This window comes from Cyprinus carpio, chromosome B8 (assembly GCF_018340385.1).
Source record: "Cyprinus carpio isolate SPL01 chromosome B8, ASM1834038v1, whole genome shotgun sequence".
Taxonomy (NCBI): domain Eukaryota; kingdom Metazoa; phylum Chordata; class Actinopteri; order Cypriniformes; family Cyprinidae; genus Cyprinus; species Cyprinus carpio.
Window position 1 is genome coordinate 1,173,237 of NC_056604.1, and position 25,604 is coordinate 1,198,840.

A 25,604-nucleotide genomic window follows, 5' to 3' on the forward strand; every position below is an offset into this window, starting at 1 on the left:
ATATGATTATGAAAAGAATTTCAAAATATAAAAAAAGAAACTTATACAGTAAAAAAACTGTTACTTTAAATAAACATTACCTGAAATAAAATTAGAACAACTTAAACTTATTATATTTCAGCCAAGTCGACATTCCACATTTTCATTTTTACTTTACCTTGATGTACTAAATATAATTAAAACAAATAAATAAAATAGAAACTATATTGCCATATTTTAAAAAATGTAATAAAAATAACAGAAACAAAATTACAAAAATAAAAATAAAAACAGAAATCCAATTTAAAATACAAGCAAAACCCTGAATGTGAGTGATGTGGATGCTGGTAAATAAGCACCTGTCCTCATGTTTGGCGAGGAGCATCTCCTCCATGCTCCCGTTGGCCCCAAACACGGTTATGAAGATGTTGGTGTCCGTTCCTGCATTCTGAGTGTCACCGGTGACCACCGTCACCTCATAAACCACCTGAACAACAGCCAGAACATGAGCCCTACCGTCTACACACAGACAGCTGCAGATTCATCACACTTAGAGAGCGTCTAGACCTTCCGGATGATGCTGATGGTGGTGGCGTCCAGTATGTTCAAGACTCTGGCCGTCAGACCGTCTCCTCTGTCTTTGGCCAGCCAGCACTTGCACAGGAAGCTGTACTGAATGCCTTTGGTGGGAACGGCCACCGACAGCTCGTCCACCAGCCAGCAGCTCTCGGGAGTCGCTCCGTTATGACCCAACTGAGAACAGAACATCAGGACTGGAGCCAGACTTCACTGAATGCTGCTGATCATTAGCACATGATGTCTGAGGTGTTACTGCACACAAACACTGCTCTTCCTGACGCTCTTCTGCATCGTTTAAAGAATTACTAGAGTCCAAGATCACTAGATAGTGTTCAAACATAACATTACTGTTCAAAGTTTCGGGTTAATATGTTATATATATATATATATATATATATATATAAATACATCATCTGAAAGCTGAATAAATCATCTCTAATATGATGTGTGGTTTGTTAGGAGGACAATATTTGTCTGAGATACAACTATTTGAAAATCTGGAATCTGAGGGAGCAAAAAAATGTAAATATTGAGAAAATCATCTTTAAAGTTGTTCAAATTAAGTTCTTAGCAATGCATATTACTAATTTAAAATTGAGTTTTGATATATTTACGGTAGGAAATTTACAAAATATCTTCATGAAACATGATCTTTACTTAATATCCTAATGATTTTTGGCATAAAAGAGAAATGTATAATTTTGACTTGTCTATTGCTACAAATATACCTGTGCTACTGATGACTGCTTCTGTGCTGCAGGGACACATATATGTTTTTTGTAAATATTTTGAATTAGAATTTATTTTTATATTTTCGGTTTTCACTTTAATTATATATCTATACAGTTTCTATTAATTAGTATGTATTCTGTTTTTTTTTATTTAATTTATTTATTTAGTTTTAATTGTTTTTGTACTTTTACCTTTTTTTGTACTTTGCACTTTTTTATTTTTAGCATTTGATAATTTTAATAATCCTGGAATCTTTTTATTAATTTTGATGTATTAGTTATTGTTTCTTATTTTTGTATTTCGAAAATTCAGTTAATGTTTATTTTATTAAATTAACAACTTATTATTATTATTATTTTTGGTTAACTATAATAAACTTAGAAAGGACACATTAATTTGATCAAAAGTGACAGTAAAGACATTTATAATGTTCCAAATGATTTCCATTTCAAATAAATTCTGTTCTTTTGAACTTTATATTCATCTGTGAATCCTAAAAAATAAAATGTATCAGTTTCCACAAAAATATTGTGCAGCACAACTGTGTTCAACATTGATAATAATCAGAAATGTTTCTTGAGCAGCAAATCATCATATTAGAATGATTTCTGAAGATCATGTGACACTGAAGACTGGAGTAATGATGCTGAAAACATAGCTCCACATCACAGAAATAAATTACAGTTTAACACATATTCACTTAGAAAACAGATGTTTTAAATTATAATAATATTTCACATTTTTTACAGTATTTTTAATCAAATAAATGCACCCTTGGTGAGCAGAAGAGACTGGAAAATTTGAACAATAGTGTAAATGTTCACTATTTGTTGTGTTTAAAACGAACAACACAAGAGTCTCACCTCCACTCTCTTGATCTCTCCCACGTCTAGTCCGTAACACATGAAGTGCTCCATTCCTCCCGCAGCGAAGCACGTCTTCCCGCCAGTGAGATCCAGCCAGAGCCGCTCCGTTTCTAAATCGTTGGGCCCCATGATGATAACGTAAACCCGGCTGGTGGTGCTGGCGTCACGATCGTCTCCGGTGGACACGGTGAAGTGGTACGGGATCACTGCCCAAACACAGATGATGAGCATTAAACCACCCATTTCTGTCTGTCTGAGTCTTCAAAATGAATCACTGGAATAAAGCTTCATCTTACTCGGACCCTCCTCCGTAATAACAGCCTTTTTCTTCTTCTTCTTCTTGTTCATGTTGCTGTCCAGACCTGCTTTAGAGTTCTGCACGTTCTTCTTTGCGTTCTGAGGGTTCCTCTCACCCTCGTATCCCTAACAGAAAAACACGACAGTCAGCTATGTGCGTTAACTTTTTCATGAAGTTTCTACGAGGGCTAATTAAAATTTTTAATCTAATGAATCATATGAAGTGCCAATTACTTCATCGCATAACAATTTGGGCTGAGAAATGACCCTCAAAAGATCATTTAAAATCATTATTGTGTTAAATAAGAAAACATTGAATAGAAACTACAGAGAATTTGATTTAGAAAGAAATATTTTGATTCAAATTATTAGATTTTTTAAAATTAAATTATATTCTAAAGGCAAATCTAAAACCAGCAGTAGGTCTAAATGTCTTAATGTGTTTCAATTAAACAGCTGATTCATTCAGAAATGAAGCGAGAGACTGCCTTTACGAACGAATCACTGAATCTTTGACTCACTCGATTCGTTCAAAAGGCAGATTCATTCAGAAATGAAGCTAGAGACTTGTCTTTACGAACGAATCACTGAATCTTTGGCTCTCTCGATTCGTTCAAAAGGCAGATTCATTCAGAAATGAAGCGAGAGACTGTCTTTACGAACGAATCACTGAATCTTTGGATCACTTGATTCGTTCAAAGGGCAGATTCATGCAGAAATGAAGCGAAATATTTTCTTTTCGAACGAATCACTGAATCTTTGGATCACTCAATTTGTTCAAAAGGCAGATTCATTCAGAAATGAAGCGAGAGACTGTCTTTATGAACGAATCACTGAATCTTTGGATCACTTGATTCGTTCAAAGGGCAGATTCATGCAGAAATGAAGCAAAATATTTTCTTTTCGAACGAATCACTGAATCTTTGGATCACTCAATTTGTTCAAAAGGCAGATTCATTCAGAAATGAAGCAAGAGACTGTCTTTACGAACGAATCACTGAATCTTTTATGTCACTCGATTCGTTCAAAAGGTAGATTCATTCAGAAATGAAGCGAGAGACTTGTCTTTACGAACGAATCACTGAGTCTTTGGCTCACTCAATTCGTTCAAAAGGCAGATTCATTCAGAAATAAAGCTAGAGACTGTCTTTATGAATGAGTCACTGAATCTTTTATCTCACTCGATTCGTTCAAAAGACAGATTCATTCAGAAATGAAGCGAGAGACTTGTCTTTACGAATGAATCACTGAATCTTTGACTCGCTCAAACCGTTCAAAAGGCAGATTCATTCAGAAATGAAGAGAGAGACTGTCTTTATGAATGAGTCACTGAATCACTGACTCATGATCATAATTGATGGACAACTATACCTGTGAAAATACATCAGCAATCCGGCGCAGAGAAAAATAAAAATAAGATGAAGCCCGTACATCACTTTCAGGTACATTTCATAATCATGTGAAACTTTTTTGGCTGTTGACGTTAATAATGTTATAAAAGTGTTATTAAAAATGTAATAATAAATGCATTAAATGGATTTTAACACTTTATTTATTCCATTATTAACTGACAAGTTAAGTCGACAGCCCTAGTTTTCTTTAAGTGAGATTTCCATTACCTTGACAAAGAAGGTCCTCTCGATGCGCTTGTCCTCTTTCTTAGTGGAGAGCCAGCGTTCACACAGAAACATGTAAACCTCTTCTGTCTCCACATCCACCACCTCCACCTGATCCAGATACCAGTCAGCTCCGCCAGAGAATTATCATGACGGATTCTGATCTTATAGACCTGACCCAGATCCACGGCTTCAATGCTGAACTTGTCAACCTGCACACAAACAGCTGCTGTGTACCCTGAAAAGATGATTTGTGATTGCTGAATTTGTCAACCTGCACACAAACAGCTGCTGTGTACCCTGAAAAGATGATTTGTTTTTCCTCTAAATGGGACCACAAATTGATGTATGGTAGGAGGACAATATTTGTCTGAGATACAACTATTTTAAAATCTGGAATCTGAGGGAGCAAAAAAAATCTAAACATTGAGAAAATCATCTTTAAAGTTGTTCAAATGAAGTTCTTAGCTATGCATATTACTAATCAAAAATTAAGTTTTGATATATTTACAGTAGGAAACTTACAAAATATCTTCATGGAACATGATCTTATCTTAATATCCTAATGATTTTTGTCATAAAAGAGAAATGTATAATTGTGACCCATACAATGTATTGTTGTCTATTGCTACAAATATACCTGTGCTACTGATGACTGCTTCTGTGCTGCAGGGACACATTTGAGGTTTGATGGTTAGTGGAGCATCTGATAGACTTTATTGATTATAATATCTCCTTCTTCTACATAAAAGGTTTTTTTTATTTATTTTTTATTTATTTTTTTTTTTCATTGTCACAGCTCTAATAGCTATAAAACTGTTCTGAAGGTATTTTTAAAATGTAAAACTTTGTGCTTTTAATTTTAAATTGAAACCACTATACAATAAAGTGACTTTCCTTCTGCTAATTCAGATAAAAAGGGTATTATCAGGGTTATTAATAGGTAATAATTACTAAGTTTGGGCTTTTGCATGACTTTGCACTTTGTTAGTTTTGTATTTCATTGTTATTATGACAATGACAATTAAAAAAAAAAGATATTATAATTTAGAAAATGTTGTCACTTAAAATAAAATTAACAATTTTTCATTTCATTTTCATAGTACTTGATGTAATGTAACGTGATGTAACAAAACAAAAAACAGGAACAAAAATAATAATAAGACTTTAAATTAAATTAAAATATATAAAATAAAATACATAATAAAAATTTAAATGTAAAATATTAAAACAAAATATAATTTTGTTTTTTAATATTACTAAAAAGTATAATAGATACTAATAGACAGATACTTATAGATACTCTCTGATACTAAAATAACACTGAGTATTATTTATTCTATTATTCATCAAATCTAGAAATAAGCTGTTTTTGTGCAACTTGTTTTTACACCAAGAGTTGTTAAGATGACTTAAAATGATTTAAAATAAGACAAAACCGCATTAAAATAATCAACATAATTGTTATTTTAATTCACCCTCTTTAAAAAAAAATATTTTATTTATTTATTTTATTTTATTTTATTTTTTTGGAGGAGGAATTTGGATATTTGAAAAAGCCTCAGTTGAAATGTGAGATTTCTTGACCTGTATGTTACGGAAATTCATAAACTTGTATAACTTCATGGGCATTTTTATAAAGAATATGCATTTTTCTAGTTATTCCAAGCTCTAAAATCTAAAATAATAAGAAAAACAATATTGTTAAAAGTGTCCAGTAAATCATGTAGTACCTTGTAGTTCCTAGGACCTTGGAGTCAAAAAGGCTTCGAGATGGTTTTACATCATCCTCTATAGCTGCCATATTTGCTTTGGCAAGGAAATGTCTTTCAAGAAAGATGTAACAGTAACTATGAGTGTGTGTGACTTACGGCTCCTCTCTCAAACTTGTTGCTGTTGCTCTCAGATTTGCTGAGCTTGCGTTCTCCGGTGTCTCCCAGATCTCCGTAGATGATCAGGAACACGTTGGCATCGGTTCCGGCTCCGTGCATGTCCCCCGTCCTCACAGACACCTTATACGTGTGAGCTGCAGAAACATCCGCATGTGTGTTAAAGATCGGCAACAAGTGTGATGCACCACTGTAACCTTTCAAGAATATTCTGTTATAAAGGAAAACTAACCACAACATGAACTCTAACATGCATTTTCAGCTGAAATGTGTTTATTTGAGCCAGTGTTTTTTATTGTTAACTAAAACTATTCTTCACAATTTATTTCTATAGCGCTTCATACAATATTTTTTTCAAAGCACTGTCACGGTAAGAAACAGAAAAAAATAGAGGTGTTATTGTTGCCAAATTCATTAATTCTGAAACAAATTCAGTTCTCATCCATTAGTGCATTAACTTGATAATCTAACTGTATATTAATTGTATTTGAAACCTATTAAAAAAAGTTTTTGTTTAGTGAAATTAATCAGAAATAAAATCTAAATGTAAAATTTTGTTTTTGATTGCTTCTGCTGTCATCATTTGTAAGTCGCTTTGGATAAAAGCATCTGCTAAATGTCTAAATGTAAGATGAAAAAATTTACATTCAAAAATGAAAATGAAAATTGGAAATGTTGCATTAAATAAGCAGAAAAGTACTAAAGTACTTAAAATAATATTAAATTATTTTAAAATGTTGAATACTAAAATTAATATTAAAATACTGAATTACTAAAATTAAAATAAACTGACTAATAACCTGAAATAAAAAATAAATTAAAGCAAAATAATAATAAAAACTGACGCAAATAAAAATGACAAAAGCACATAACAAAATGACTAAAACTGAAAATATAAAACCAGAATCTCAAAATATGGATAAATAATATAGAACAATACAGAATAACACTAATAAGTCAAGTTTTTCATGTTATAGTTTTGGCCAAATCAAGTCTTTCTAATCTTTTATAGATCTTGAGTTATCCATGCTTTCATTTCATCTCCTTTAGATTTTTGTAAAATACATAATGGAAACACCACTGCAGTGTTTACTACAGGGCTAGGTAAAAAATAAAAAAAATAATGATTTCTCATTTTTATGACATTATATCAATTCTTAATTATATAGATTTTTTTATTCTAGGATTTTTTTAGTTTATAATGTTTTTATTTTTTTGAGACTACCATTCAATAAATCACAATAAGCTTTGTGCTTTGTTACTTTTGATATGAACCAAAGTCTGAGATTTGAAATTCTGTCCATTTTATTGCAATATTCAAACAATAAATGCCGTTTAATGTGGAGTGACTGATTGTCTCCTCTGCTTTGTTACCAGTTACAGCACAAAATAAACACGAATGAACATCTGAAGGTATGTTAAAAGAAAGAGTACAACTTACCGTAATCCGTGTCCTGTCTCATATAATCACTCGATCAGTGTTTCAACCGCGCAAAGATGTCAATATAACAGCTTGTAAACGATGACAAGCGACGTCACAATTAAACTACCTCAGAAAAAAAACAGTCTGTGATCTTAAACTCATTTGTCAGCAAGAGAAATTAACTCTAGAGAGGATAATTTTGCTTAATAAATGCACCATATAGCATATTCATTATGACTTTTTTTGGCTTCTCTTCAATATTTGATTTATGTTTGAAGAAATATATTTTTTAGTGCTGTCAAATGATTATTCGTGATTAAATGCATCCCCCCAAAAATATTTTTTGTTTACATAATATATGTGTGTACTGCGTATATTTATTATTTATATATAAATACACACACATTCATGTATATATTTAAAAAAATGTGTTGTGTTTGTATATTAAATATATTTATATATAATATAAATTATATGAATATAAATATATGCATGTAAATATTTTCAAAATATATACTGTATGCATGTGTATTTATACATAAATATACACACACATATATTATGTAAACAAAAACTTTTATTTTGTATGTGATTAATCACGATTAATCATTTGACAGCACTAATATTTTTATATTTACATAATATTAATAATATAATATTTATTTATATATTTTTTTAAAATAATTTTCAGCTTCAATATTAATGTAGTACCAACTGACTACATTAAATTACAGCATTATTTGAGAGATTATTTTCTGTATTTGATGTATATCCAAAATAATCAATATTGAATTGAATCGAATCGGAATCGAATCACGACCTTGTGAAGCATAATCGAATCAAATAGTGAAATTTGTGTTCAAACCCAGTCCTAGTGTTTACAGGAACGTTTCTTAAGCAATATTTGTTATCAAGATGATGGAACAGTTTAATAGAAGTTATTCCCATAGCATCATGCTTTATAAATAAATGACTGGATTGGAATCCTAATACTGTAGAGTCCGACAGTCACATACTCTCCAGAGCATCCTCCACCTCGATCTCGTTGTGTTTGAGCGTCCCGTCTCTCAGCAGCTTCTCCGTGATGATCTCCGAAGGCACCAGCTCTCTCACCGTCTCTCCGTCGTCCTCAGACTTGGCCAGCCAGCGTTCACAGGGGAAGATGGTCGTCTCCGAACCCTGGAGAACATTCGGTTCACTCAGCGTTCCTACACGGTTTACATTTCAAAGTTCCACACTTTTCCAGACTCGAATTTCCAAACCTCTCAGTAGAATAACAGACCATACTTGACATAAATGGTCCATACAGCATTATTTTTTAGCTTTATATTTGGTGTGTACTGTAGTTATGAAAGGCATTATCTGTCAATTTTAAATAAATCAATTTAATTATTAAAAAAAACAGATTAACAATTTCATTATAGAATACTATACACAAAATATGTGCCAAAATTTAAAAATAAAACATTTAATTTTAGTTTTCGCTGAGAGATTTAAAAATATTTTGGCATATATTTTGTGTATAGTTTTCTGTAATTAAATTGTTTTTTCTATAATGAAATTGTTTTTAAATGCCTTCCATTTATAGTATTCATCTATAAATATTTTCTCCATTGATTTTCTCGAAGTGACAACATACAGAGCCTCTAAAAAATAATAATCATAATAAAAAAAAGAAGGAATTTTGCATGCACACAAGAAACTTTTTTTTGCCTTCGAGACACTATAAATTTTTTTTGCATGCTTACAAATTTAAACTTTTTAGTTTACTTTTATAAAGCCTATTTAACCTATTCACTGCCATCTTACCATGAATGAAACAAGAATGAATTAATAGAGATCTACTTGCTTAAAATTGCGCTTTCCTAATGGTAGGACCTCTAATATCACATAATCTAACACATCCTCTGTGGAGATGGAGAAACCATGAAACAAATTGGGCTGCTGGCACAATACGGCTGTGTGCATCGTCCTATTTGCCAAGTTCAACAGACTATAATAAACACTGGTACTGTGTTCAAAATTTGGCTTTTGTTAGCGGAGTATGTCATATTTCTTCAATGGATACTCTGTGGAGGCCAGGACACCACACTACACCACACAAGGGGTTTAATGAGTCTTAATATTTTATATAATATAGTTTTATATAATAAAGTCTTTATATTTTTTATGTTTTTATGTTTTTTTCTGGTTTGTTAGGAGGACAATATTTGGCTGAGATACAACTATTTGAAAATCTGGAATCTGAGGGAGCAAAAAAATCTAAATATTGAGAAAATCATCTTTAAAGTTGTTCAAATGAAGTTCTTAGCAATGCATATTACTAATCAAAAATTAAGTTTTGATATATTTACAAACTGTCTTCATGGAACATGATCTTTACTTAATATCATAATGATTTCTGGCATGATCACACAATGTACAATGTATTGTTGTCTATAGCTACAAATATACCTGTGCTACTTATGACTGCTTCTGTGCTCCAGGGACACATATTATCTGAACGCTGTTACCTTTCCTTTCCTCAAAAGTCTTCTGATTTCCACTCTGTCCAGATGCCAGCCGGGGTTCGTCCCTGGTTATCGTGTCCGATGCGGATCTTCTCTATGACATCCCCTATGTCTTCCAGTTCACAGAGAGAAATGAAAGCACAGCGTTGACTGACAGAGAGCGCATCTGCGCCGTATAATGATGACCGACTGATGCTCACCTCTACAATGAACATGTCTTCTGCCGATCTCTCGAAGTACATGCGTCGTTCTCTCTTGTTCACACACAGGTACTTCTGCTGCGTGCACAGACCCTTCTGACCGTACAGAACGATGAAAACGTCCGCATCCGTCCCCGCAGCGAACACGTCGCTCGTGAAGGTGGTGATCTCATAGGGAACGACTGCAGGAGAAAGACACAAACGATGGATCAAATCTATGTACAGGGATCGTTCACCCAAAGATGAAACACACGCACACTAACCTCTCTGGATGTTTTATATTCATATAAAGCTAAATGTGAGACATTTACAGTTAACTAAAACTATAAAAAAAAAACAATTTGGTAGCACTTTATTTGAAGGTTTCCTTGTTACACGTTACATGTACTTACTATTGTAATAATAATAAATTATGCATAATTACATGCCCTAAAGCAAACCCTAACCATATAGTAAGTGCATGTAGTTAAGTAATATTACTCAATACTTATATGTATAATTACACTGTAACAAGGACACCTTAAAATAAAGTGTAACCAACATTTCCATTACTTGAAACAAAATAAATGTTAATTGGAATAAAATAAAGTATACAAAGAACTAGTTTATTTAAGCTAGATGCCAAGGCAACATTCTCATTTTCATTTAGTTTAACTTGCTGTATTAGGATAAATAAAACCAAATGAATTAGCAAAATATATTAAGATATAAAACAGAAATGTAGAAACATATTAAAAAAAATTATAAATACACAAGAAAATGACAAAAACGCAATAACTGATAAAATGACTAAAACCTGAACTAAAGTTAAAATGAAAACAGCAAATAAAAACGACTAAAATAAATACTAAAACAACACTGATCCAAACAAAGATGTTTTCACGTTAAATGTTAGACTATAATACACTGTAAAAATGATTTTCTTATTTCTCTCAATTAAGTGAATCTATGTTTAAAACAAGAAAAAAATATCTGCCATTGGTGCCATAAAAATTATTGTTTTCCTTTTGAATTAAGATTATATTTCTGACCCCACAGGCAGATATTTGTTATTCTTTTAAGCATAAATTTGCTTAATTTTGATACATTTTATTTTTTTCCTTTAATATCTTGAAACATTTTTTTTGTTTTATTTAATATCATTGAAAAGCTTAATATCTTAAGTCATTTTGCTACTGAAGTAAATGCATCTTGATTTAAGAATGTTTAGATATTTGTACAAGACGACAAAAAAATAAAATAAAAAATAAATGAATAAGAAAATCAGGACTTTGGCATTTTTTGGGATACAATCTATTACTTCTTTGTAAGAAAAATGCCAAAGAGTGTTTAATGAAAGCAAACAATAATAAAATAATCTCTTTTTAATTCATGCATGTCCTTTGGCTGTAAACAAAGCGGTTCACAGTCTCTTACACGGTGTGTAAAGTTCAGTCTGTAGCTCCGCTGGATACAGATCTCTGACAACAGCTCCATCGTCTTCTCCTGAGTCCAGCCAGCGGCCGCATGGGAAACGAAGCCTCTGTCCTTGAGAAGGAGCATCGATCTCCACCCAGTCCAGGAACCATCCAGCCGACCCTCCTGCAAAACACAGACCCAATCATCTCCATTAATGCTCCTGCTAATACAGACGATTACAGCTACAGTCCAGCTAGAGAGGAAACTATCCAATATGTCTATTTTATTGCTCAGACGTTGCTCTTTTATGACGCAGGTTCTCGGGAATGAAGTTGAAGAATTGAAGGATGAGCTTTCTTACAGATGTTTCTCCTAAAATTCCTTCAGAGAAATAAAAACAAACCCAAATGAGCCAATAGCTGTGTTGTAGTAAGAGTATAAAGCTGTAACATCAAGAGAAGAGCAGCTCAGATCATTTGATGAGAAACAAACTCAGACTGTCATCTAGATACACACTTTATTGCCAAAAATATTGGGACACCTCCTTCTAATGAACAGGTTTGACTGCTTTAGCATTCTTTGAGTACAAATCTTAATGTTAAAGCATATAGTGATATTCTAGGGAATTGTGTGCTTCTAATTTCATAGCAACAGTTTGGACAGGACCCTTTTCTGTTCTAACATGACAATGCCTCTGTGTATAAGGCAAGGTTTAAAAAAAAAAAAAGACTGATTCAGTCAGTGTGGAAGAACTTGACTGGTCTGCTGTGACTTTAAATGCAGACCTTAAGCCAAAAACTCATCACCAAACACCAGTGACTTGTACATATGGATGCAGTCATTTTAGACACTTCCAAAACTGTTGCAACAGAGATGTAAATACAATTTTTATATACATTAATTTATCTTTGTTACCACAGTTTTGGAAGTGTCTTTTTCTGTTCTAAAGAAGGGGGTGCCAATACTTTTGTCCATATACTGTACGCACAAGTCATTGGTGTTTTTTTTTTAACATATTATCTTAATTATGACCACACTAGCTTGTAGTGCAAACAGTTTTACTGTTAACTGGACTTTGATATTCTTCTCGTTATTTCCCTACAGCAGCTAATGAACCGGAAATCTTGCACATTCACAGAAAACGGCTTACTTCTGTGCTAAAGAATAAAGTGGATAAAATTAGAAGCACACAATTCCCTAGAATATCATTACATGCTTTAACATTATGATTTGTACTTATGGAAATTACTGACGTAGTCAAACCTGTCCATTAGAAAGCGGGGGGTCCAATACTTTTGGCAATATACTGTAGTGTATCTGAGCACAGTTTCAAATAATACTGAGATCTTTTCTGAAACTCCAGATTGAGATCTGGGAGAAACATAAGCAAAAGTTTGATCTCAATTCAATTACTGCTGTCCATGAATGTAAGAGGTTTATTTGTGATGTATTCCCAGTGACTCGAGAACAACAGCTGCCATTAAGAGCGATGTGAATGGAGCGTTTCTGTACCGTTGCCAAACAACTTAATACCAGACAGGTTGCTAACTGTTTGCAAGAAGCTTTTAGAGGCAGTCGAGCGAATCCTGTCCAAACAAAGCCTGATTCAATCCCAGCTGTCACTCAGCGTGTGATCACATTCAGACGTGCTTTCGGTCACATTTAATGACCGTCGTGCTCACCTGAGTTGTCATGGCCAATTCTCAGTTTCTGGAGTTCTCCGAGATCAACGGCCTCCACGATAAATTCATCGATCATCCCTTTCTCAAACTTGTTTTTGTGTGATTTAGAGGCTTTCAGGTTAATGAGTCCTGTTCAGTTCATGAGGATAGAGGAAAAGAAACCAAGAAAAGCCATTTGAATAGTTAGCGAATAGCGTGAAGAATGCTCTGTATTTATTCAAAGTGTTAATTGCGTGTATTTTCACCTGTGTCATCATTCTCTCCATACAGAATCGCAAAGATATTGGCGTCTGTTCCAGCGTGTTTCTTTTCTCCAGTCTTGATCCTCAATGTGTATGTTGTCGACATTGCTACAAACAGAATAAGAAGAAAATAAATGGACTGACAGACAAAACTGACCACATTTTATTACATTTGCAATCGTTTGCATTAGACGAAATTAGAAGTAGATATGTTTTCAATATCATGTTCAAGTTACAAGGTGAATCACTGGGGAATAAGATTTATTTTTCAATTAAAAATAACAACACAAATCATACAAACAACAGGTACTTTTATTTTTTATTTTTTGTTTTTTTTTTAGATTATTCACATTTTGTGACAAAAATCCTTTGCTATTTTCTTTTCAACAAAGCAATAAAATTAATGTGTATAGAGATCATTTGATTCTCGAGAGAATTTGCTGAGATGTGTTTTCAATTTGGAAAATTCATAATGAACAACATTTAATAATTCAAGTCTATGTGATATATTTTTATATCTGCTTTGACAAAAAACTAATTTTATTTGCCACTGACACTGTGTTTTGTCCACCTTTCTGCTCCAAACCCAGTGTGGCCCCAGACTCCTCCTCATCCTCGTCCTTCCTCATGAAGGCCTCATCCACAGGAACGAGCTCTCGCGCAATCTGACCATCATCTTCATCAACCGCCAGCCAGCGGTTACAGGGGAAGTAATACCTGAGCGAAAGCCGATATCAAGAGTTAGACTTGAGACGCGTTCATTACGTTTCTGCGTTATGTGACAGTGTGTTTAAGTGCTTCAACACAATAGACTCATTAATAAATCGACACACGCAGATCTTCATGTGATCCGTTTTCCTGAAGTGATATCTGTGTCTTTTAATGTAGCTGATGGGTAATTCTGAGTGTTTTAGAGTGTTGCTATGTGGATACTGGGTAATTCTGAGAACATTAGAGTGTTGCTATGCGGTTGCTGGGTTATTCTGAGAATATTAGAGTGTTGCTATGCGGTTGCTGGGTTATTCTGAGAATATTAGAGTGTTGCTATGTGGATACTGGGTTATTCTGAGAATATTAGAGTGTTGCTATGCGGTTGCTGGGTTATTCTGAGAATATTAGAGTGTTGCTATGTGGATACTGGGTAATTCTGAGTGTTTTTGAGTGTTGCTATGTGGATACTGGGTAATTCTGAGAACATTAGAGTGTTGCTATGCGGTTGCTGGGTTATTCTGAGAATATTAGAGTGTTGCTATGCGGTTGCTGGGTTATTCTGAGAATATTAGAGTGTTGCTATGCGGTTGCTGGGTAATTCTGAGAACATTAGAGTGTTGCTATGCGGTTGCTGGGTAATTCTGAGAACATTAGAGTGTTGCTATGCGGTTGCTGGGTTATTCTGAGAACATTAGAGTGTTGCTATGCGGTTGCTGGGTTATTCTGAGAACATTAGAGTGTTGCTATGCGGTTTGCTGGGTTATTCTGAGAACATTAGAGTGTTGCTATGCGGTTGCTGGGTTATTCTGAGAATATTAGAGTGTTGCTATGCGGTTGCTGGGTTATTCTGAGAATATTAGAGTGTTGCTATGCGGTTGCTGGGTTATTCTGAGTATTTTAGTGCATTGCTATGCGGTTGCTGGGTTGTTTTGAGTGTTTTAGAGTGTTGCTATGCGGTTGTTGTGTTGTTCTGATGGGGTTCAGAGTGTTGCTATGCGGTTGTTGGGTTGTTCTGATGGGGTTCAGAGTGTTGCTATGCGGTTGTTGGGTTGTTCTGATGGGGTTTAGAGTGTTGCTATGCGGTTGTTGGGTTGTTCTGATGGGGTTTAGAGTGTTGCTATGCGGTTGTTGGGTTGTTCTGATGGGGTTTAGAGTGTTGCTATGCGGTTGCTGGGTTATTCTGAGAATATTAGAGTGTTGCTATGCGGTTGCTGGGTTATTCTGAGAATATTAGAGTGGTTGCTATGCGGTTGCTGGGTTATTCTGAGAATATTAGAGTGTTGCTATGCGGTTGCTGGGTTATTCTGAGAATATTAGAGTGTTGCTATGCGGTTGCTGGGTTATTCTGAGTATTTTAGTGCGTTTTTGGGTTGTTTTGAGTGTTTTAGAGTGTTGCTATGCGGTTGCTGGGTTATTTTGAGTGTTTTAGAGTGTTGCTATACGGTTGTTGTGTTGTTCTGATGGGGTTTAGAGTGTTGCTATGCGGTTGCTGGGTTATTCTGAGAATATTAGAGTGTTGCTATGCGGTTGCTGGGTTATTCTGAGTATTTTATTGTGTTGCTATGCGGTTGCTGGGTTATTTTGAGTGTTTTAGAGTGTTGCTATGCGGTTGCTGGGTTACTCTGAGTATTTTTGCGTGTTGCTATGTGGTTGCTGGGTTGTTTTGAGTGTTTAGAGTGTTGCTATGTGGTTGTTGTGTTGTTCTGATGGGGTTTAGAGTGTTGCTATGCGGTTGCTGGGTTATTCTGAGAATATTAGAGTGTTGCTATGCGGTTGCTGGGTTATTCTGAGTATTTTATTGTGTTGCATGCGGTTGCTGGGTTATTTTGAGTGTTTTAGAGTGTTGCTATCCGGTTGTTGTGTTGTTCTGATGGGGTTCAGAGTGTTGCTATGCGGTTGCTGGGTTGTTGTGTTAGTGTTTAGAGTGTTGCTATACGGTTGTTGTGTTGTTCTGATGGGGTTTAGAGTGTTGCTATGCGGTTGCTGGGTTATTCTGAGAATATTAGAGTGTTGCTATGCGGTTGCTGGGTTATTCTGAGTATTTTATTGTGTCGCTATGCGGTTGCTGGGTTATTTTGAGTGTTTTAGAGTGTTGCTATCCGGTTGTTGTGTTGTTCTGATGGGGTTCAGAGTGTTGCTATGCGGTTGCTGGGTTGTTTTGAGTGTTTAGAGTGTTGCTATACGGTTGTTGTGTTGTTCTGATGGGGTTTAGAGTGTTGCTATGCGGTTGCTGGGTTATTCTGAGAATATTAGAGTGTTGCTATGCGGTTGCTGGGTTATTCTGAGTATTTTATTGTGTTGCTATGCGGTTGCTGGGTTATTTTGAGTGTTTTAGAGTGTTGCTATCCGGTTGTTGTGTTGTTCTGATGGGGTTCAGAGTGTTGCTATGCGGTTGCTGGGTTACTCTGAGTATTTTTGCGTGTTGCTATGCGGTTGCTGGGTTGTTATGAGTGTTTAGAGTGTTGCTATGTGGTTGTTGTGTTGTTCTGATGGGGGTTAGAGTGTTGCTATTCGGTTGTTGAGTTGTTCTGATTATTTTAGTGTGTTGCTATGCGGTTGTTGGGTTGTTCTGAGTATTTTAGTGTGTTGCTATGCAGTTGCTGGGTTGTTTTGAGTGTTTTAGGGTGTTGCTATGTGGTTGTTGTGTTGTTCTGATGGCGTTTAGAGTGTTGCTATTCGGTTGTTGAGTTGTTCTGATGGGGTTTAGGGTGTTGCTATGTGGTTGTTGTGTTGTTCTGATGGCGTTTAGAGTGTTGCTATTCGGTTGTTGAGTTGTTCTGATTATTTTAGAGTGTTGCTATTCGGTTGTTGAGTTGTTCTGATTATTTTAGAGTGTTGCTATGTGGTTGCTGGGTAATTTTGAGTGTTTAAGAGTGCTCCTTTGCAGTTGCTGGGCTGTTGTGAAAAGTTTATGAGTACAGCTATGCAGTTGCTGAATAATTCTGAGAATTTTAGAGTGTTGCTATGCAGTTGCTGGGTTATTCTGATAAATTGTAGATTGTTGCTACGTGGTTGTTGATTTATTCTGACTGTTTTAAAGTGTTGCTATGCAGCTACTAGGTGGTTCTGAACGGTTTTAGAGTGTTGCACTGAAGTAGCTGGGTTGTTTTGAGGAGTATTAGATTGTTGCTATGTAGTTGCTGGATTATTCTGAGCATTTTAGAGTGTTGCTAAGCGGTTGCTGGGTTGTTTTGAGGAGTATTAGATTGTTGCTATGCGGTTGCTGGATTATTCTGAGCATTTTAGAGTGTTGCTAAGCGGTTGCTGGTTTGTTCTGTGGGCTTTTAGAGTGTTGTTATGTAGTTCTGAAGGGTTATATAGTGTTACTATTTGGTTTCTAGATTGTTCTGATATCTGTGTCAGGCCAGAGTCTAAGGAATCAGTTTGAGTGAACTCACGTGGTGTCATCTTTAGTGTCCACAATCTCCACCCTGTCCAGGTACCAGGCTGACTGATGGCTGTTATCGTGACGGATCCTTAGTTTCTTCAAAGGCCCCAGTTCCACAGCTGTGATGGAGAACGTGTCCTCCTGTAAGTTGAAGCAGCACATAACCATGAATCTACTTCCACAAACATGAAGAAAACAATGACATGCAAGATGTCAGCTTAGGTCTGTCAGGGTGGCCTCGATTTAGAGGAGCATATTCGATGTGTGCGGTAAATAATTGATTGGCTCACATTAACAGATGAGTAAGACTATACGACTACATCTACTGTGAATAACATGAGGGATCGTGTCAGATTGCCTGCCTTCCATGACTGGACGTTCCTCTGGTCATTCATCTCACCTGTCCGCGTTCAAATTTGTTGAGATGACTGGACTTTCTCAACGGTCGTTCTCCAGTATCTCCGTTCTCTCCGTAGAGGTTGATGAACACGTTGGCATCACTTCCGGCCCCCATCATGTTTCCAGTGAAGATGTGGACGTCATATGTGTTTTCTGAGACGGAACAGATTATGAATTATTAAAACAAAAAAGTATTTACCATGATTTGATCAATGGTACTGCAGCTGTAATCTGTGTTTTGTGCACTATAATACACAAGCATTAATGTCACACTGGATTCTTAAATCTGAAAGAAATATTTGTGGTGTTTTCCCATGTAGAACCCGCTACATTAATTCGAGAGTGTTTGAAACTGGTTGCATGTGGTTGCTAAGGTATTCTCTGTGGTTATAAAGTGTTCCTATTCGGTTGCAAGGTTCTTCTGATTGGTTTTAGTATAGCTCTGCAATTGCTAGGTTATTCTAAAGTGGATTAAGAGTGTTGCTATGTGGTTGCTAGGTTGTTCTGAGTGTTTTAGAGTGTTGCTTTAAGGTTGCTACTGTATGTTATTCTGAGTGTTTTTAGAGTGTTGCTAGGCAGTTTTTAGGTTATTCTAGTATTCCTGTGGCTCAGTGGTAGAGCATTGCGTTAGCAGCGCAAAAGGTTGTGGGTTCAATTCCCAGGGAACACACGTAATGATTAAAAAAAAAATAAAAAATGCATAGCCTGAATGTACTGTAAGTCGCGTTGGATAAAAGTGTCTGCTAAATGCATAAATGTAAATGTATTCTGAACATTTTTAGAGTGTTGCTATGCCATTTCTAGGTTGTTCTGGGGGATTTTAGACTGTTGCTATGCACTTGTTAGATTACCCTGAGAGTTTTTAGAGTGTAGCTATGCAGTTTCTAGGTTGTTCTGAGGGGTTTTGGACTGTTGCTGTGCAGTTGCTACTGTAGGTTATTTTAAGTGATTTAAAGTGTTGCTATGTAGTTGCTAGGTTATTTTGAGTGCTTTAGAGTGTTGCTATGTTGTTACTAGGCTCTCCTGAGTGATTTTAGAGCGTTACTATACCATTTCTAGGTTGTTCTGAGTGTTTTTAGAGTGTTGCTGCTACAGTAGGTTATTTTAAGTGATTTAGAGTAGTGGTCGACCGATGTATCGGCCGATATTTGAGATGCGCGATCGACAAACTTTAAACTTGTAATTTCAAATTATGCTGTGCTTCATGCTTTTGCCCAATGTCATATTCCCTGCTTTCCAAGATATCGGCATCGGCTGTCAAAACACCAATATCGGTCGACCACTAATTTAGAGTGTTGCTATGTAGTTTCTAGGTTGCTCTGAGTGATTTTAGAGTGTTGCTATGCAGTTGATTCATTATTTTGAGTGGGTTATAGGGTCTAGAGATGACTGACATAGTCAAACGTATTTAACAGAGCCGCATGATCAAACATTGGTAGGTGTCTGTACCCTCCAGCTCCTCATTGTCCTCTGGCAGAAGTTCCACCACCATCTCTCCGTCCTCCTCATCAGAAGCCAGCCAACGATCGCAGGGGAATAAGTAAGTCAAGGCCACCTCACGCATCTCCTCTCCACCGCCTTCCTCATCCTCATCCTCCTCGCTCTTCTTTTTTTTATTCTTCTTCTTCTTTTTATCTTCTTTTTTCTCTTTGGGGACCATGGCCATTATCAGACGCTTGATCTCCACACGGTCCAGGTACCATCCGGCTCCTACGCCCGAGTCATCATTGCTAATGCGGATCTTGAAGATCTTCCCCACATCTTTAGCCTCAATCTGTTGCACAGACGTCACAGATCAGTATGACACTGAGTGAGTGTGATGATGATGGTTAGACATTGACAATACCTTGTATATGTCTACTGCTCCTCTCTCATAGTTGTTTGACCTGCTGCTGATTTGGAGCACCTCCGTCTTTCCTTGATCTCCGTAGATTTGGATAAAAACATTGGCATTTGTGCCACCAGCAAAAATGTCCCCCGTCACAACCGTGATCTCATAGTTTATCACTACAGGACAATTACAAAAGAATGCAATAGTACTTCATGCTTCTAAAAACAAGAACATGCAAAAATTACTATATTACTATAAAAAAATTATAATATTTATAAACATTCTTAAATCAAGGCACTTGATTTAAGACACACAAAAGCATATTAAGGGCCAGATTTACTAAACAAGGCATTTCCAAAACAGCACCAATGGTAGGGGAAAATTCTGCGTGTGATTTACTAACAATGCGCACATTAAAGAACACAGATGCAGCAGATCATTTCCATAATGACCTACACAATATACCAAGAGCAGTGTAAATTACCACCTGCTTTACTTTAAGACATGCTTTTTTGGGCGTTAAATATTGGCACAAATACCAGTAGTTTGACAAGCGCAAACATTAGTTAATCGCGTTGGATGATACATTTTAACACTCTCTTCCTATAAATTTTACGTCTGAAAGGGAAACTCCTACAAATGCATAATCAATAAGGTCAGACACAAAAATAACTGTGTCCATGGCTTTTTAGCGCTAATTCTTCACTGCGTGTCTTAGTAAATCCTGACATTTTAATGCGAAAAGTTTGTGCTGGCACAAGCTGTTAGTAAATCTGGCCTTAAGTCTTGTTTTCTGAAAAATTTTAAAAGAAAAGAAAAAAAAGAAATATCTGCTATTGGGATCAGAACAATATATAAAAAAAAATTGAGAGGTTTTAAATTGTTGCTTTGTGGTTTGTTCTGTGGTTAAAAGAAGAAAAATATCTGCCAGATATTTAAAGCAAATTTAAAACAAGATTGTTTTTCTGACTCAATTGGCAGATATCTGTTCTTGTTTTGCTCATAAATTTCATACCTTTTTAATATAACAAAACTTAATATCTTATGTCATTTTGCTTCTTAAGTAAATGTATCTTGATTTAAGAATATACTGGAAGCAAGGCAAGGCAACCAAGGCAAAAATCCTGAGGAAGAAGTAGATTGTTTGCAGTGTGTTTTCAGCAGGGATCTACTATATAATAACAGCATGAGCGTTTACATTGTTCAACATCCAGTATTTCACTGGGGTAAATCTCCACCTCCGTCTTCCCATCAGCCTCGTCTCTGCACAACCAGCGGTGACTGGGGAACATGTAGTGTTTGCCATGATTTGGCACCATGATCTGAACACTGTCCAGAAACCAGCCAGCGCGCATGCCTTCATTAGTGTGACCTATCAGGAGCCGGTTGATCTAGATTTGAGAAAAACATACATGTGTATAAATATAAAATAAATATGTGTCTGTTAGATATAATACAGTACTCTTAGGAAAGAGCACATACCTGCCCGATGTCAGCGGTTTCGACGGTGAAAACATCCACCCGGCCCGCCTCAAAGTAATTGCGCAGGTTGTTGTCTGAGACCACGAGCATCATTCTGCTGGTGTCTCCCTTCTCACCGTAGAACTTCACAAACACTTTAGAGTCTGAACTTCCTCCACTGACGTTACCCGTCTTCACTGCGATGTGATAGCTGACGTCTGAAACAGAAATTTCTTATTTTCAGCTTTCATGTGTTCTTAGAACTGAAAAGGCTAATTTGACCTTTGTGCTGAATTCTGGTTTTGGGTGAAACTGAGGTTCCCCTGAACAGTGACGGGGGTTTATGTGAATAGCTAACAATTAATAAAAATGTCAATTGAAATTAAATAAAATAATAATAAAACATTTACTAAATATTCAAAAGACAATTTTAATAACAATAAAAATAAAATCATAAAAAGAAGAATTCATCAAAATTTAAATGAATTGTTTAAAAATTAAAATGATTTAAATAAAACACTTTAAAAATATATTACATCCTAAAAATGTAAAATAAAAATAAATACTTTAAAAATAACAAAAAAATATCAAAATAAAACATTTACTAAAAAATTATTTAAATTGTAAAATGTAACAAATACAATGAAATACATTTAACACAAATAAAATACTAAAAATTAAATAATAAATCTATAGAACTGAATTCAAAATAAAAATGGTAAAAAATTAATTAAATTATAAAAAGTAGAACTGAAATAATTTTATAATTAAAACTAAAACTTAAAATTAAAACTTATAAAAATAAAAGAATACAATTAAATCAATCTGTAAAATAAAATAAACTTCTAAAAAAACTATAAAAATAAAAAATTGGGAAATCATAAAAATGTAAAATTAAAATAAGTAATTCTAAAATAAAAACTATCAAAATATAACACTTAATAAAAATAATTAAATCATATATGTGTCAAATTAATGGCGCTGGTAGCAAGCTCTACACCCTACCAGTCTCCTGAGTCGAAGAACTGATGTTCAGGACTCTAGAAGAAACTGGTTCCATTCGCAGATTATAAAATCTAGCAAATGTATTAGGCGTAGCAGAACCTGCAGCTCTACAGATATCTACTAGAAAGGCCCCGTTCTCCAGGGCTGCTGATACAGCCATGCCCCTGGTAGAGTGAGCCCTCACTCCCAGTGGGCAAGGTAGGTCTCTGGCTTGATAGGCCATTCGGATCGCATCCACAATCCAGTGGGTAATCCTCTGTCTGGAGACAGCATTCCCCTTCTGTTGTCCTTAGAAGCAGATAAAAAGCTGTTCAGAGCACCTAAAACTCTGAGTGTGATCTAGGTATGTGCATAGGGCCAGCACTGGGCACAACAGAGACAAGTCGTGGTCCCCTTCTTGGAAGGGGATAGCTTGCAATGTTATCACCTGGTCCCTGAAAGGAGTGGTGGAAACCTTGGGCACATATCCAGGCCAGGGTCTCAGGACAACGTGAGAGTCTGCCGGCCCAAACTCCAGGCATGATTCTTTAACAGAGAGGGCTTAGAGAGATTCCCCACCCTCTTGACAGGAGTAAGCCCAAACAGGAGGGCCATCTTCATGGACAGGGCACTGAACTCAACTGACTAAAGGGGCTCAAACAGATCTCTCTGTAAAGCCCCGTTCACACCGCCAGCGACACACAGCGACAGAGCGACATAATCCCATTCATTTTCAATTGAGAGCTGGTGACTTCCGATGTCACGAGTGACTGTGACTGTTGGCGAAGGAATGTGGGCATGTCAAGGGATAGGAGTCAAGCGACAAAAGTTCAGAATTCTTCAACTTTATGCAAATAAGCAGCGAATTTCGCGAGCGACAACCAATGGGAGTGAAGTCAGTAGAGAGCACGTGATTTATCTGCTGTAATGGAGTGTTACAAGGTAACTAGGCAACCAGTAGTGGGAATGCCCAGTAGCAACCTCAATTGCCAGCCACAAGCGACAAGTAGACAAAAAGTTGCTGCCAGTGTGAACAGGGCTTAAGGCCTGCAAGACCACAGTGAGATCCCAAGAGGGAATGAGACGTGGCCTTTGAGGTTTCAACCTCCGGGTGGCTCTGGGGAACCTGATAACCAGATTGTGCTTCCTCACCGATCTGCCTCCCACAGTGTTGTGGTTAGCCACAATCGCAGCCACGTACACCTCAAGTGTAGAAGCAGACAGCTCCTTGAAGGAAGGAGAGCACAGATCTGAGGCCACATCTCCGAGGGTCCTTCCCCTGGGAAGAACACCAATTCACGAAAACTTGCCAATTCAGGTCGTACAACTGCCTCGTAGAGGGGGCTCTGGCCTAAGTAATGGTATTCACCACAGGTGGTGAAAGGTCTCTAAGTTCCTCCTGGTTGTGTCCAGGGACCAAACATGAAGGTTCCAGAGATCCGGGCATGGATGCCAAATTGTGCCCTTCCCCTGAGAAAGGAGGTTCTTCATCAGGGGAATTCACCTGGGAGGAACTGATGCCATGAGGACGAGCTCCGAGAACCAGGTCCTGTTGGGCCAATAAGGGGCCACAAGCAGGAGCTGTTCCCTGTCCTACCTGACTTTGCACAGTGTCTGTGCAATGAGGCTCAATGGGGGGAATGCATACTTGTGCAGGCCCCTGGGCCAGCTGTGAGCCACAGGAGAGCCTCAGTCAGGGAGTACCACAACTGGTAGTGGGTCGATTCCAATGAGGCAAACAGGTCCACCTGTGCCAGACCTAACTGACTCCAAATCAGCTGAACCGATTAGGGGTGAAGCTTCCACTCGCCTCTGAGTGAGGCCTGTCGTGAGAGGAGATCCACTACATGATTGAGGTCGCCCAGGATATGATTGCCATGCAGAGACCTGAGTCTGTGCTGGCTCCAAAGTAAGAGATGGCAGGCGAGTAATGACATGCGATGGGAAAGAACACCACCCTGGTGATTGATGTACGCAACTGTCGATTTGCTGTCCATCTGGACCAACACGTGTTTGCCTTGGATCAATCGTCAAAACCTCATCAAAGCCAAAAGCACTGTCAACAACTCCAGGCAATTGATATGCCAATGCAGCCAAAGGCTTGTCCAGACTTCTGATGCTGCACTCCTGTTGCACACGGCACCCCAGACTTTCTTGGGAGAATCTGTTGTAACAACAATGCATCTGGGCACCTGTTCTAAGGGCACTCCTGCCAATAAAAAAGAGATGTCCTCCCAAGGACTGAAGGAACGGTGACACAACAGTGTGATGTTCACATGGTGTGAGACGTGACACCATGCCCATCTATGAAGCCAGTGCTGAAGCGGTGTCAAACCAATCCTGATCTCTGACACATGTTAATATGTGCCTGAGGGTTAACAATCAGAAAAGAAACTTGTGAAGGGCCTGGTTCAGAGTCCTCAAATCCAGGATTGGTCTGATCCCCCCACCCTTCTTAGGTAGAATGTAGTATGGGCTGTAAAACCCCTTCTTCATTTCGGCCAGGGGGACAGGCTCAATTGCATTCTTGAGAAGGGTTGCGACATCCGCTTGAAGAACAGCATCATTCTTGCCTTGTACTGAGAAGGCCCCTGAACTTGTGCGGGCATTCGATACAACGTTGAAGTGAACGACAGAAAGCAAACCAAGATATGAAACAGGAGAAAACTTACTGTAAAGTCTCTGTCCGTCTGCTAATGGCACCAATTCACGAACAATCTGCCCATCGTCTTCATTGCGGTCGAACCATCTGAACAGATGAAGAAGGATATGTTAAAAAAAGAGAAAAAATAGACAAACGTCACTCAAGAACAACCTATTCTAGACATTAAAGGGTTAGTCCTCCCAAAAATGAAAATTCTGTCATTAATTATTCACCCTCATGTCGTTTCAAACCCGTAAGACCTTTGTTCCTCTTCAGAACACAAATTAAGATATTTTCGATGGAATCTGACCCTCCACAGACAGCAAAACAACTGCAATGTTCCCAGTCCCAGAAAGGTAGCAAGGACATCAGTAGAACAGTCCATGTGACATCAGAATACGTTTTGGGCAGAGAGAAAACAAAAATAATTTATTCAACGATTCTTCTCTCTGAGTCATCATCTTCTGCCATTTTGGAGATTACCATGACGCATGTGTGCACTTTTCCCAGAACGTTATCAGCACTATTTATGTTCAGCATGTGCACATTTTCTCCAGAGCGTAAACTATGCTGATTACATTTTGGGGAAAGCGTGCACATGTGTTGTGGTACTTTCCAAAATGGCAGAAGATGGTAACTCAGGGAGAAGAATAGTTGAATAAATTGTTATTGTTGTTTTCTTTGCACACAAAAAGTATTCTTGTAGCATCGCAAAATTGAAGTTTAGCCACTGATGTCACATGGACGGTTTGCTACATTTCTGGAACTAAAAA

The 25,604-nt window shown here is 36.8% G+C and overlaps 1 protein-coding gene across 1 annotated transcript in view; it reads right to left on the bottom strand.

Moving 5' to 3' along the window:
• The window catches only part of loxhd1b (lipoxygenase homology PLAT domains 1b), a 50,230-nt gene that overhangs the window by 8,604 nt on the left and 16,022 nt on the right, over window positions 1–25,604 (bottom strand). Inside the window, 22 exon segments of the mRNA XM_042729183.1 lie at window positions 339–466; window positions 547–732; window positions 2,154–2,362; window positions 2,453–2,579; window positions 4,073–4,209; window positions 4,212–4,281; window positions 5,941–6,095; window positions 8,398–8,560; window positions 9,895–9,959; window positions 9,962–10,014; window positions 10,096–10,273; window positions 11,508–11,672; window positions 13,172–13,300; window positions 13,417–13,521; window positions 13,985–14,130; window positions 17,523–17,653; window positions 17,913–18,064; window positions 19,361–19,685; window positions 19,758–19,918; window positions 20,941–21,133; window positions 21,225–21,421; window positions 24,860–24,936. Coding sequence (XP_042585117.1) covers window positions 339–466; window positions 547–732; window positions 2,154–2,362; window positions 2,453–2,579; window positions 4,073–4,209; window positions 4,212–4,281; window positions 5,941–6,095; window positions 8,398–8,560; window positions 9,895–9,959; window positions 9,962–10,014; window positions 10,096–10,273; window positions 11,508–11,672; window positions 13,172–13,300; window positions 13,417–13,521; window positions 13,985–14,130; window positions 17,523–17,653; window positions 17,913–18,064; window positions 19,361–19,685; window positions 19,758–19,918; window positions 20,941–21,133; window positions 21,225–21,421; window positions 24,860–24,936 — 3,252 coding nt within the window.